This window comes from Phacochoerus africanus, chromosome 6, assembly GCF_016906955.1.
Source record: "Phacochoerus africanus isolate WHEZ1 chromosome 6, ROS_Pafr_v1, whole genome shotgun sequence".
NCBI classification, from domain to species: domain Eukaryota; kingdom Metazoa; phylum Chordata; class Mammalia; order Artiodactyla; family Suidae; genus Phacochoerus; species Phacochoerus africanus.
In genome coordinates this window covers 8,587,741-8,602,483 of record NC_062549.1, presented here as the reverse complement: position 1 = coordinate 8,602,483, position 14,743 = coordinate 8,587,741, and the positions used below count along the sequence as shown (strand labels likewise).

General features: G+C 44.9%; 1 protein-coding gene across 2 annotated transcripts in view; it reads right to left on the bottom strand.

Moving 5' to 3' along the window:
- The window catches only part of DNAAF11 (dynein axonemal assembly factor 11), a 72,980-nt gene that overhangs the window by 18,208 nt on the left and 40,029 nt on the right, over positions 1-14,743 (bottom strand). For both annotated transcript variants that reach the window (XM_047783227.1, XM_047783228.1), the window contains 3 exons: positions 11,945-12,010; positions 9,576-9,645; positions 8,545-8,640 (listed from right to left, as the gene is read on the bottom strand). In XM_047783227.1, the coding sequence (XP_047639183.1) occupies positions 8,545-8,640; positions 9,576-9,645; positions 11,945-12,010 (232 nt within the window). The remainder of the gene's footprint in view (positions 1-8,544; positions 8,641-9,575; positions 9,646-11,944; positions 12,011-14,743) is intronic.

Sequence of the window (14,743 nt, the reverse complement as noted above, 5' to 3'; positions counted from 1 at the left end):
CTGACTGCCTGGTTGGCAACTAGCAGATGATGGAGCTCTAGAGATCTTATTTAAAGTCATGAGATTCTATAGAGAATAAGTGTAAACAGAGAAGAGAAGGGAATCCCAGAACTGAACAACTGACATGCCAACATTCAGAGGCCTGGATAGGAGAATGAACTAGCAAAGAAGCATCCAGGGACAGAGGCCATTCGGTGGGAAGGGGGACCTAGTGATACGAGAGAGGATCAAATGACAGTGACGTGGCTAATGCCAAGTGAACAGGTGTTTGGGAATGAAGGACTGATCAATGGTGTACAAAGCTGCTGGAAGGTCAGATTGAAAAGAGGATGGATCTGGTAATGTGGAGAGGATGGGAGGCCTCGAAATGAGATATGTCCGTGAATGGGAGGCTGGAGAAGAGGCAAATGCCTCCTTGGAGTTGGTTTTAGAGATCATGAGAAAATAACTGAAGAGTAAATACAGACCTCTGCTTTAAGGGTTTTGCTGTAAACCAGGTCAGGGCAGTAAGTAGAGGGGAAAGTTTTTATTTTGCATTGTTTATATTTTGAAGAAGGGAGATGTTTTGGCACGTTTTCAGGAATAAGATGTATAGAAGGGAAATTCAGTAAAGAAGTAGAGAGATGAGAGAATTGTCAGGGTTGGGGCGGGGAATGGCCTTTCAAAGACACGTGGAAACAGGATGCAACACACATCTGGGGAGTATGAATGGGTCGTAGAGAGCTCACTCATAGAATCAGGATGGCCGAGGTGGGCAAGAGGAAAGATAGGGTGGTTTGAGTACGTGGAAGTCATCTTTTGATGCTTTCCTTTTTTCAGGGTTGGAAATTTTAATAATGAGCCAAGGATAGTCTAAATAATTCTAGTAATGTTCTAAAACAATTCAAACAAGCATGAATGGAAGAGGAAACCTAGCAAGATGACCAGGTGGCCCTCCCTGTAGACACACCTGACATTCCATCAGGTCATTCTATTAGCAGAGAAAAAAAGTGAGTTTCTGTGGGGGACACGGCAAGTATATTCAAGTGGAGAGAAAGCAGTGAGACATACATATCCAGCTGCTGAGGGGAAGGGAGTCTGAGATCGTGTTTTTAGAAACACGGTCTGTAATACTGACTTTCATCTATGACTTTCGCCCCCGGGCTCATTATAGCAGAATCAAGCAAGATAGTCACCAACTGAAGTTTAAATATATTTTGCTGCTCAGTTCAGAAGGCAACTTCTTTAATCTTGGTTAATTATTCTGAAAGAACCTCCGAGGGAAGTCATGAAGCATATTCTTGGAGCGCTCCTGTAACTTGTCAATGGAGGATCTAGATGGGAGTTTAATCTATGATGGGATACAGGCTTCTCCTTGAATGCAGAATTTCAGTTAAATCTTGTTCAGTTGGACTGTGATGAGATCATGTGACAAACATTGCTGGGATGACAAGATTGTCTATGTGCATATCACTTAGTCTGACCACACATTTAAGAAAATACACTGAAGGCTGAGCTATGAGATGGGGAATAAACCCACTCAGAAGAGGAATGAATAGCGCACATACTAGCAATAACATTCAGAAAATAGGTAGCAGCTTGAGAGAGAAAACTACAAAACAGAACTTCTGAGGGACTAAGAGTAAATAAATGGAAAATACATTATTGCGTAACAGTTTTAATTATGTAACTGTATCAATTCATTTTCATGACAGTCTATAAATTCAATGCCATCTCAATAATGAACATATTTATTCGTAGGAATGACTATGAATTAAAGTGACAATATTAATTTACTAGCGATGAATAACATGAATTAACAGTAACATGAATGTAGCATGTATTATATTCCAAGTTCGCGTCTGTGTGCTTCACATATTAATTTATATAATCCTCAAAACAACCTTTTGCGGTGTGAGTGATTATTGATATCACTTTATGGACAAGGAGCCTTAGGCACAGAGGGATTAATAATTTCTCAAGGTCACACAGCAGCTAATAGACGTATCAGGATTTAACCCAGGTTCTCTGGCTCCAGGGCCCATTGCCTTAATCATTTCTTTTCACTGTCTTTGAAAGGTGACAGCAATAAAAATTCAAATGGCATTGCTGGAGGCAGAATTGGATAGAAATTGTTCGAAAGTTAACCTGGAATAATACACATGAAAAAATAATGAGGAAATGGTTGGGGAGGGAGGAGAGTAACTAGGGGAGATTTGTATTCTAAATATTAAAATGTATTTTAAAGATGCATTTAACGCATTCATTCATTCAACCAAAATTTACTGAACAGCTACCCTTTGCCAGGCTCGGTTCTAGGTGCTAGTGACACAGTAGTAATAAGTACAGGCAAAAGTCCCTATTCTCATGAAGCTTAAATTTTTGTTGTAGGAGGTAGACAGAGAAATAAACAATGAAATACATGATCTGTCCAGTGGGGATACATTCTATGAAGAAAAATACAGTAGAAACAGGGGGCAGAGAATATACTGGGATAAGGGAAGGGAAAGCTTTTTAAACATGGGGATCAGGAATGACCTTGACGGTAAAATAACACTTGAAAAGAAACTTGAAAGAAGTGAGAGAGAAAACCATGATGATATCTGGGGGAAGGGCATTCCAGCAGAGGGAACAGCACGTGCAAAGGCCCTGGGGTATGAGGATGCCTGTCATATTTGTGAACTAGCGGGGAGGCCAAGGTAGCTGGAATGATAACATCAAAGGGATAATGGCAAGAGGAGGTTATCGGAGGATTTTGCTTTAACTGTAAATGACTAGAAAACATGGCCTGATTTGCATATATTCTAAAATGATCATCTGGCTGCCGTGTTGAACAAAGGATTAATGACTCTTCTAAGAAGAGTGAGGGGTTCCTGCTGTGGCTCAGCAGTAATGAACCAGACTAGTATCCATGAGGACGTGGGTTCAATCTCTGGCTTCACTCAGTGGGTTAAGGATCTGGTGTTGCTGTGAGCTGTGGTGTAGGTCACAGATGCAGCTCGGATCTGGCGTTGCTGTGGCTGTGGCGTAGGCCCGCAGCTATAGCTCCTATTCAAACCCTAGCCTGGGAACCTCCTTGTGCCGAGGGTGTGGCCTTAAAGAAAATAAGAGTGAGTTTCTGGTAGACAGATGACACCCATGGGTCCATGTTTCTTGACTGGATATAGCTAATATCATAAAAGGCATCAGGCACTGGAAACAGACTCTTTAATTGTAAAAGCTAAGACTAATGAATAAAGCAGTGTCAGAAGCTAGAAAATTTCTTTCACTGACCAGTGAAGCAGGATTGAGAAAAACCTCATGAAACACTGAAAGTTTCCTGTGCCTCTGCTCCCTGGTGCCATTTTCGGAGAAAGCCAGAGTACCTCTCCATCCACTACCCCCCAGCCACTTCTAGCCAAGACATCAACCCTTGAAATCATGGTGGAGGCAGTGCCGTAGGAGAGGGCATTCTGGGAGACGTGCTACCCACAGGGTAAGTTACAAAGACAGCAAATGGAGACAGGAATTCTGGCAGCATTGTAGGGGCTGTGATACCTGAGTATTAATTACATCACCCACCGATTACAGACGCTGTGGCAGATATTGGGAGGCAACTGGTTTTGGAGAGCTGGCAAAAGATGAAAGTTCTGTGGATGCGGAGGTGAGCTACGGAAACCCACCAGCATGTCAACAGCAAAATTTTTAGCCATAACCCCTGTGACAGACCAGACCTGAAGAAACATGCCTATTTGTCATCGCCCAGTCTGTGCAGATCCAGCTTCATCCAGGGGTAGGAAAGGGGAAACTATCGACTTGACATTTATGACAAAATGCTGAATGAAGCTTCTAATAAGAAATATTTGATGGAGTTCCCGTGGTGGCTCAGTGGTTAACGAATCCGACTAGGAACCATGAGGTTGTGGGTTTGATCCCTGGCCTTGCTCAGTGGGTTAAGGATCCGGCGTTGCCATGAGCTGTGGTGTAGGTCGCAGATGCGCCTCGGATCGGCCCAAGAAATGGCAAAAAGACAAAAAAAGAAAGAAAGAAAGAAAAAGAAATATTTGAACCTCAATTTTAAATTTTGTGTCCTTGAAAAATGTATACAAAGTTCATCACTGAATTTCCGTAAATAAATACAATATGATCATAGCATGGGCATAATCAAATAGCTTAGCTTTTCACAGGTATACTTTACAAATTCTATCACAAAGAAGGGACAAATAAACTGCAAATTTGATGCTCTTTTCATTAATTTAGAGTCTTCAAGTATTACAAACGTCTAAGGACTTTTGTTTTTTTTAATGGGCTGCACCTGCAGCATATGGCAATTCCCAGGCTAGGGGTCAAAGGGGAGCAGCAGCTGCCAGCCTACAGCACTGCTGTGGCAATGCTGGATCCTTAACCAGGGATGGAAACCGCGTCCTCGTGGATACTAGTTGGGTTCGTTGTCCCTTAGTCACGAGGGGAACTCTGTAGCTATTCTGGAAGTACTAAGTTATCACTTAACATATTGACAACACCGTCCTATGGTTGAACCAGAAGTATATCTAAGTGTCTGCCTGATTTTTACAACATGCTTTGAAATTCCAAGAAGATGCCTCAGTCCCACTGTAATGCAGGTCAGACTTGGACAATAACCCAGGAAGTCAGAAGTACAGACACACAAAATGACATAGTAGCTCAAACTTCAGTACTTCAACTGTTTCAATCAACAGGACTTATGAAGGTGTTAGTTTTCAGTAATATGTATTTTTAAGAGTAAAGTTAGAATTTTAATATATGAAATTAGAATTTCACTTTTTAACTTTCTATGATTTTTAAGAAAAAAAAATTTTGTTCTTTGAGCTTTACAGGCCTTGCAAATACCTAACTCTTGAATGAAAAAGAACTAATTCTGCGCAAGAAATTATTCTCCAAAGATTGATTTTACTGACTAGCTAACTTTTAGGAGGAATAATGATAGACAAATATAAAAGGGATGATAAAAGGAAATAAATTAATTTAATAATAATTTAAAAGGAATAGTGATAGACATAGCTCTATGTCAATATTACTTTAACGCGAGTCTAAAATCTTAAAAAGTAAATACCTTAAAGGAAAAAGTGTTACTCATAGTCTATTATTGAGAAAAAAAAAAACCATCCTGATTCTTTCTGTGTAAATTATCTCATATTCTACCAAGCACTTCTAAAATGCTTTTCCTTTAATAAGCCATTTTTTATGTTTTCATGTATATTTAACATGGAACATTTAAACAGATATAAAAACAAAAAGGATAATGGAAATAGAATGCTGTATTTATTTAAAAGATTCATAAGCTATGACAGCAGAGGCTTTCTGGTCAATTGCCTGGCACCCTGTAGCAAGCATGCAAATAATTTGATTTTCTTTTAGGAGAGCGCAGTTACCATTTATTCTTGGGCTTTTCTGTGAGAATGGACATTTAAAAGAAAAAAGAAGAGGAATGTCGAATCCAGTGTCATTCAAAGGTCCCTCTGAAAACGCGGAGGTAACTGAGTTACCGCTTAGATTTCCCTGTAGGAGAGTCTGATTAGCACAGAAGCATTTCCTTAATTTGTTACAGTCAACAAGGACAATGCCATTCCTACAGTTGTGTTTGTTGTTTTATTGCTTGACAACAAATCGTATTTGCGGTTTTATTGCCTCAGAGTAAAAATACATCATTGATTACCTATAATCAATCTGGTACAAACCTGGCTTTGGGAAAATGAAGGCTTATTAAATCATTACAGAGACCTTATTGGTTAATCAAGTTTTTACTCTCTGTGCTCCCGCCCTCCTTTGCGTCCTCACAAGGAGAACCAGATTTTAAATGGTTTATCCACTCTTCCCCTTTGAAACCTGAATGACTTGGGCAAAGCTGACCCAACCCCGCCTCCAACCCCGAGCTCAGGAGATGAGAGAGCAGTAACCAAATACAAAATCAGAGGAGCTGAAAAAGGGCAACCATCTCTTTGGCTGGAGATTGCGTCCACTGTTCAGGGTTAAGCTAATCAAGATTTGTTGGGCTTTTCAGCTAAATTGGCCAAATCAGTAGAGAGGAGCTTTTTTCTTTTTTCTTTTTTCTTTTTTCTTTTTTTTTTTTTTTTTTGGTCCTGGCTGCGCCTGCAGCATATGAAATGGAAGTTCCTGGGCCAGGGATTGAACCCAGGCCAGAGCAGCAACCCAGAATGCTGCAGTGACAATGCTGGATCCTTACCCAGCACCACAAGAGAACTCCTAAGAGGAGTTTTTATTCCATGGTGATGGGAGAGGTCCTCCTTCTGTGTCTTTTTTTGGATTCTCTTTTTTTTTCTTTTTGGCTGGGAACCCACGCTGCAGCTGTGGCCTGTGCCACTGCTGCGGAAATGCTGGACCCTTAACCTGCTGCACCACACAGGAAATTCTCTGGGATTCTCTGTCTGTCTTCGTGCAGGGTAAGAACAAGAAAGCAAGTCCCCTCAGTGCTGCTAATGCTCTTGTCAGGAAGGAAGCTGGTCTGAGGACAAAGCTAACATATCACAAAGGCCCTGACCCTCGCCAGATCCCTTGTTCCCTCCCTCCCTCCCTTATCTTGTTACAAGAGTTGAAACACTTCTTTATGGTTAAAGCCAGTTTTCTTTGGGGTTTCTGCAGTTTGAAGCAGGAAACATCCTAACTCATTCACAGGCCGAAGAATCCAAATACTCTAAATAGACAAATGAGTTTTACACGTTAAGCCTGTGAAGGCTTTTAAACAACTTTTTTTTTTTTTTTTTTTTTTGCAACCTGGGCTAGGGGTTGAATCAGAGCTGCACCTGAGGTCTACACCACAGCCATGGCAACACTGGATCTGAGCTACATCTGCAACCTATGCCACAGTTTGTGGCAACACTGGATCCTTAACCACTGAGCGAGTCCAGGGATTGAACCTGCGTCCTCATAGACACGATGCCAGGTTCTTAACTTGCTGAGCCACATTGGGAACTCCTCTAAACAACTTCTGTTTCAGATATTCAGCTCTGAGATCAAAGGTAAGGAGTCTGAAAGTCAGCAGAGGGAATCCTGGCCATCTTTAGCTCAGTCATATCAAAAGTACATATACACTTCTGTACTCTATGTCTGTGCGTCTGCTCCTGTGTTGCATATAATTCATTTGCATTATTTTTTAGAGTCTATGTATAAGTGATATTATATAGCATTTGCCTTTCTCTGTTTTACTTATTTCATTAAGCATAAGAGAGAGGAGAAGGACAAATTAGGAATATGTGATTAACAGACACAAACTATTATACATAAAATAGATAAGGGATTTACTATAAAGCACAGAGAATTTTATTTTATCTTGTAATAACCTATAATGGAATATAATCTGCAAAAGAAATAACTGAATCACTTTATGCTACAAATCTGAAACTAGCACAATATGGTAAATCAACTTTCCTTCGATTTAAAAAAAAAAATACTGAAAAAAGTACATATATACCACTCTCCATCCAAATAAAAGAAACAAAAGAGTTTTAGTTAAAATACTAACTAGTCCCTGTGATAAAAATAATACAAAAAAAGGCAGAGTTCCCGTTGTGGTTCAGTGGTAACGACCCCAATTAGTACCCATGAGGACAGGGGTGCCATCCCTGGCCCTGCTCAGTGGGTTAAGGATCCGGTGTTGCCGTGAGCTGTGGTGTAGGTCGCAGACACGGCTGGGATCCCAGGTTGCTGTGGCTCTGGCGTAGCCCGGTGGCTATAGCTCCAATTTGACACCTAGCCTTCGAACTTCCATATGCCGGGGGGGGGGTGGCCCTAAAAATAAAGGGAAAAAAGGAAAAAAAGAAAAAGAGATAATGAGGGCAACAGTATATTCATTGGGGGCTCATGCTGCTAGGAATTTTATGTGTATTATCTTTCTTAACAGCGATATTAGGGGGTTCCCGCTGTGGCTCAGTGATAACAACCACGACTAGTATCCATGAGGATGAGAGATCGGTCCCCGGCCCCTCTCAGGGTTAAGGGTCCTGAGTTTCTGCGGCTGTGGTGTAGGCCAGCAGCTGCAGCTCCGATTCGACCCCTAGAATGGGAACTTCCATGTGCCGCGGATGCGGCCCTAAAAATGAAAAGAAAAAATAAAAGCGCAGTATTAGGAAAAAGAGGCTCAGAACTAGGTTAACAACTTGCCCAAGTCACAAAACTAGTACGCTCAATATCTGGAATTCGATCACATTTCTGTCAGCGCCCCAAGGCCTAGGACATCTCCTCGCAAAGGCATGTGTAAGGAAAGTTCCCGTCCCCACGTGACACCCACACTTGGTGGGGGCCTGTGTTGGACACGTCCCAGCTCCCACCCACGCGCTGGGCTGCGTGGTAGGGGAAGGCTACAGAGGGGAGAACTACACGCAGAAAGAGCCACGACAGGCCCCAGCCACGACCCGGCCTCAGCTCTTTGTGCTCATAGGCCTTCCTTCTGCCTGGGCTGCCGTGAGTGGCTTTGCTGCTCTCTGCACCCGGAGCACCTGGGTCAGAGGTCATCGTGAGCCCTGACAGGTCAAGTGCCTTCGAGAGCCAGCATATCCAGACTCAGATGGACGCAGATGACACACTGCCTACCTTGGGCATGCAGACGACCAGGTGCCCTGTTGTCTGCGATCTTTGAGCAGAGCTGCTGTCAGGTTTGACTTCTGCAGGGAGCACGAGCTGAAATGGCTGAAAGGAAACAGGTGGAGCGCGATGCAGATCACGGGAGGGGGTGCTTTCAGAGGTATTTTCACTACAAATGTAGGGTTCGCCATTCATTTAAAAATGCAGGGGAAAAAACACATACGGGCTGTGTTTGAGATGAACGAACTGTTTTACCAGTCGTAGTGACTGGTCTAAAGAACAGCTACCAGCTACAAGGAGTGATTGGTCCCTTTGTGATAACATTGCTGATAGAGAATTTATGGATGAAACTTCTTGTCGTAAGACATCAACATATTTCCACTTTAAAGTCTTCAGCCTAACTTATATGAATGCTCAGAATCAGCAAAAAATACTCCCTCAAGAATGATGAAACTAGTTGCTATGGAATGAAATCCCATCGACAATTTTAAATGGGTATGTATTTAAAGAGAATTTCAAGCATAGGCTACCACATACATGATCATTTATCAGCTCTGAAAAAAGTAGTAACATATAAATAGATATGGGTCGAAACCAGTCATTTTATCAAGGTACAAAATGGTCAGCCCCATACCTGCTGAGCGACAATGCTATTGTATTAAAATTGTGTGTCTAAAACATAGCACTCTGACTGAGTTTCTATTTTAGAATGACTTAAAAATTTTTTTCAGGGCCACACCCTTGGCATATGGAGGTTCCCAGGCTAGGGGTTGAATCAGAGCTGTAGCTGCTGGCCTACACCAGAGCCATAGCACTGTGGGATCTGAGCTATGTGTGTGATCTGCACCACAGCTCATGGCAATGTGGGATCCTTAACCCAAGGAGCAAGGCCAGGGATTGAACCTGCATCCTCACGGATACTTGTCAGATCCGTTTCCACTGAGCCACGGTGGGAACTCCGACTTCAAACTGGTTTGAGGCAGGCTGGCTGGGTTCAGGCTGAGCTTTTGAGTGGTAACAGCCTCTGGGGTTACACTCACCTTTCCTTTGACCGTGACTCGCACGTATGTTGGCTGTACATCGACATCGATTAAAGAGGTGTCCATGTACCTTGAAAATTAAACCACCAAGTCTTAGGATTTTCGAAAACATGAAGTTTAAAGAAGTGCAAATATAAGCCCACACTTGTGGGAACACTTTAAATAAAGTTTATCATTGCATACTAAAAGGGTCTTAGAATACTCGTCTTAAATTAATTCTCAGACCAAAGGAAAGTCAATATATCAGCGATTTCATTTTTAGACCCACAAGTACACTTGGCATTGATTGCCCCTCACCCGAAAATATCTGCAGCCTGAAACACCAGAGGTTTGCAAAAGATGGCTTGCCATGTTCTTTCAAGAATATTTTATTTTAAGCCCCTAAGATTGACTTGAATAGCCAGGAATGCTGAATCCACTAAGCTTGGGGTCTGAAACCACCAGCTCCGTCTTCCTCAGCAGCTCCCAGTTCCCTGCAGCTGTTCTGCAGCTGCCCTGAGACCATGTTTCCTGAAGAGCGGCTCCACCTCTCCCCCCCCCCCCCCCCGAGATGCATCCTGCCCATCAAGCCCAGCCCTACCCCCATGCAGTGACCCCAGGATCGGGGGCCACCGTTCCCCTCGACTTCATGAGCAGATGAGAGGTTTAGATTCCATATCGCTTGTTAAAATTAGATGTTTGGCCAAATGATTATTATTATTTTTAATTTTATGGGAGTTCCCATCGTGGCTCAGCAGTAACGAACCCGACTAGTATCCGTGAGGACGCAGGTTCGATCCATGGCCTCGCTCAGTGCGTTAAGGATGCCGGTGTTGCTGTGAGCTGCGGTGCAGGTTGCAGGCGAGGCTTGCTGGGATCTGGTGTTGTTGCGGCTGTGGCGTAGGCTGGCAGCTGCAGCTCCGATGTGACCCCTTGCCTGGCTTGCCTGGGAACTTCCATACCCCATGGGTATGGACCTAGAAAAAAAAAATTATGGCCACACTCAAGGCAATCAAAGTTTCCAGGCCAGGGACTGAATCCGAACCACAGCTACAGCAATGCTGGAACCACCGGGCTGGGCTGGGGATCGAACCAGAACCCCCCACCCCCACCTCCTCAGTGCCCGAGCACTGCAGCTGGATTCTTAACCCATTGTGCTATGGCAGGAACTCCCCAAATGATTGTTTTTGTACATGTTAAAATTTGGATAGTGAACATTTGAAAATACAGTGATGATTCAAAGATCACAAACATTAAGGCAGGGAGGACAATGCGGGGTGAGAGGCTCAGGCTTCAGCCCCAGAGACCCCAAGAAGTGACTCCACCTCCTGCTCTATTACCTCGGACGACCTTCCCTCACCTTTCTAAACCTCAGTCTCCTCATCTGTAAAATGGGCACATACGTGGTGCCTGTCCTCTCAGATCACTACGAAGCTTGTGCATCACAGCTGGACATAGTGTTCATAAAGCCTTGTGTTAATAAAAATTAAAATAATACACAGTAGAGGCAAGTTTTCCTACAACTTCATGTTTCATAGCTATCACTTCAAAAATGGACTACAGGAGTTCCCATCGTGGCGCAGTGGTTGGCGAATCCGACTAGGAACCATGAGGTTGCGGGTTCGATCCCTGCCCTTGCTCAGTGGGCTGGGGATCTGGCGTTGCCGTGAGCTGTGGTGTAGGTTGCAGACGTGGCTCAGATCCTATATTGCTGTGGCTCTGGCGTAGGCTGGCGGCTACAGCTCCGATTAGACCCCTGGCCTGGGAACCTCCACATGCCGCGGGATCGGCCTAAGAAATGGCAAAAAGACAAAAAAAAAAAAAAAGGACTACAGGTTCTTTTTTTGTGCTTAGGGCCACCTAAAAAGTTCATCTGCCCTGACCTACCGTGGCTTTGCAGGTGTGTTTTTTCCTTTGCCTAGAACAGTTCCCTTCCAGTTCTCTGTAGAGCTCACTGCATCCTACTCTTCAATGTTCAGCGCTCCTGTCCCCAGCTTTCCCTCCTGCCCCAGCCATCCCCGTACCCCCCACCACAGACTACGCGCTCACACCCCACTCTCCGCTCCTGAGCTCTGCCCTTTCCTCTCTATCACTCCTCTCCCTCTGTCATCACTTCTCAGATGCCCGCCTGGGGACGTCACCCACACTGGGCCGTAAGCTCCAGGAGAATACGGACGGTATGTGGAACATGCCGGTGTGTTCTCTTGTGGCACAGTGGTTAAGGATCTGGCAGTGGCTCAGGCCGCTGCTGTGGCGCGGGTTCGAGCCCTGGCTGGGGAACTTCCGCATGCCGCGGGCTGCTGTTCACGTTGCAGAACTCAAGGGACTCTGCTGGAGAATGAAAGTAGAAAGAAATGCCATTAAATAAATGCATAATAAAATGTCTTTACCTATACACGGCGAGGTCCAGGACGATCTGGTTACGTTTTTCATCATCTTTCAAAGAGAAGTCAAGTCTAAGGGGGAAGAAAGAGGATGCCTTTAGTGACACTTCCCAGACAAACCCATCCCGTTAGCAAAAGAAATGTGATAATGATTGTTTCATAATCTTCAAGGAAAAAGTTATTTTGGTGGCTGGTCAATAAAAAAAATCTGTTAGTTAAGAAATTTCAACAGCAACCCTCAACATAGTCATAAATTATTTCCGTTTACATGGTTTCAATATGAGCATCTTAAACTATAGACAAAAAAATTAGCATCGGTGCGGAGACAGAGACATCTGGTGGTTAAAGTTCTCTTTTTCTATTTCACTGCTGGAAGAAAATTAAACATGGAGTCACTTGTGGATGGAGAATTTCAGGTTGCATTTGCTTCCCCGATCCAGCATCCCACTCCTTAAATTTTAAACAGTCTTGTCCTCTCTCTCTCTCTCTCTCTTTTTTGGCTTTTTAGGGCCGCACTTATGGCGTGTGGAAGTTCCCAGGCTAGGGGTTGAATCGGAGCTACAGCTGCCAGCCTACACCACAGCTCACGGCAACGCTGGATCCTTAACCTTCTGAGTGAGGCCAGGGATCAAACCCGCATCCTCATGGATCCTAGTCCAATTTGTTAACCACTGAGCCACCAAGGGAACTCCAGTCTTGCCTCCTTTTTTTGGTGACATCTTTTTTCTTCTTTCCTTGGTGACCTTTCCATCGCCCCCAGAAATGCCGAGACGCTGCCCATGATCTATCTCCTCCATTTTACAGAAGAGGAAACACAGGCTCGGGCTGATGGAGCTGGGAAAGAGGTCACGTGGGCCCCGGGGAGGCAGGGTCTCAAAGCCCTCATCTTTCCACCGTACCTGAGGTCGAGTCCTGGGTATAACTTCCATGCTGTCCCTGGACTGTTCAGAATGACTTGGTCAATTTCATTTTGAGTATTCCACTTATATTCTTCTGTAAAGGACATAGCCCACAGTATTCAAGAATGTAGGCTAAATAGTTTGGAAAAGTATACCATTAGCCCTAGATTAGCTGTCAGCAGGATGTCTGTTTGCAGCAGCCACTCTCACTGCTTTCAATAATCCAGTGGATTTGGGGGTGGGGGTGGGTGCGGGGGGGGGTGTGTGTGCAACTTCCTCAGGTGTTCAAGTGACCTCGTCTCAGGAGCCTTCATACCTTCTGTCCCTCTGCCTTGGCTGCTTATGCTCCCATTTTCCAGCCACCAACTTAAACTCTCCCTTCATATTAGAGCTCTAGAAAGGCAATTTCGGAGAGGTTTTCTCCGGCCCGGCCTGCTAGTCCTTCCCCATTGTCTGCTCCCTTTTATCCAGAGGAACAGGACCCCTGATTTTCACAAGCAACATGGTTCTGCCAGGTCAAGATCACATCCTCTGGCCTCCCCAGCAGCTAGACAGGTCGTGCGATGGAGGCATGACCAAGCAACACCTGTGAACGCAGGTGTTGCTTGGTGCTTTCCAGGGATTTTCCTTAACAGAGGGCTGTGCACCCTTTCCTCCCTTCCTCCTCCTTTGTTCTGAGTAGAGGACCTGGTGGGTGGCCGAGAGATGAACCATGGCGATGACCTAACAAGCTACTGCAATGGTCCAGGCTTCCTCTATGTGGTGGTGATGGAGTGAATGAGGAGGGGGGGGAATTCTGGTAACTCAGAAGGAAGACTGATGAGGCTGACTGATCAAACGAGAGAGAGATGAATTAGGGAGGCATCGAGGTTTCGGTCCTAACATCTGGGGGAGGTTCCCCCGGAGCTGGCGCACAAGGGACGAGCCAGCGCTGAGGGCAAGTGGGAGGGGGATGGAAGGGAGCGCTTCTGCTTTGGTCGTGATAAGCTTACGACACCTCATTCATATCCACACAGGATCTCAAAGACCCAACTGAACACACAGGTCTCAAGCCCAGGGAAGAGGCTGGGTCTGGTTGTGTTGAAAGCCATGGGATTTGGTGAGTGAATGTGGAAAGAGAAGATGAAGAGTTTGCCCCAGAGCACTCAGGAGATAAGACAAAAAGGATCCAGAGCAGTTCCCTGGTGGCGCACTGGGTTAAAGATCTGGTATTGTCACTGAAGCGTGTCGGGTTGCTGCTGTGCACGGGTTCGATCCCTGGCCTGGGAACTTTCACGTGCCACAGGCATCCCCCCCCTAAAAAAAGGATCCCGAAGAGCAGAGATGAGAAGGTAGTAGGATCAAAGAATCAGAAGCATAGGAAAGAAATTGCTTCAGAAGGAAAGGAAAGATCAGTATGGTCAGATCTGTTAGGTCAAGGAGACGGCTGGAATTTGTGACTCTGGAAAGGATGGGAACATAGAATAGAAACACGATGGGACTGAAGGAGCCTCACGGGTCTTCCTAGGGGCTCACAGAGCCCAGAGGGTCTTCCGCAAGCCTTATTTCAGGCTGATGAGAGACCATCTCCCCACTAGATTTTCAAGCTCCTTGAAGGCAGAAACTGTCATGTTCACTCTGTGTCCCCAGGGCTTAGCGTCGTGTGCTGTGGTACATTCATGCTGTGGACAAGGAGAGGGGGTGTGTGTGTGGATGTGTGGGTGCACACACATGCCTGTGTCAGGGGTGGTGATGGCAGTGAGACTACAAACTTGACCATGGAAACCACTAGAGCTGGGCTAGCACAGGCCAGGCGGTCATACCTCCTATTAGCTATGTGACCTCAGGCTCAGGGTCTGGGCCTGTGAAAAAGAGACACGGCCTGTCACATGAGACTGCTGGGAAGATGATGAGACGGACGCGTGAG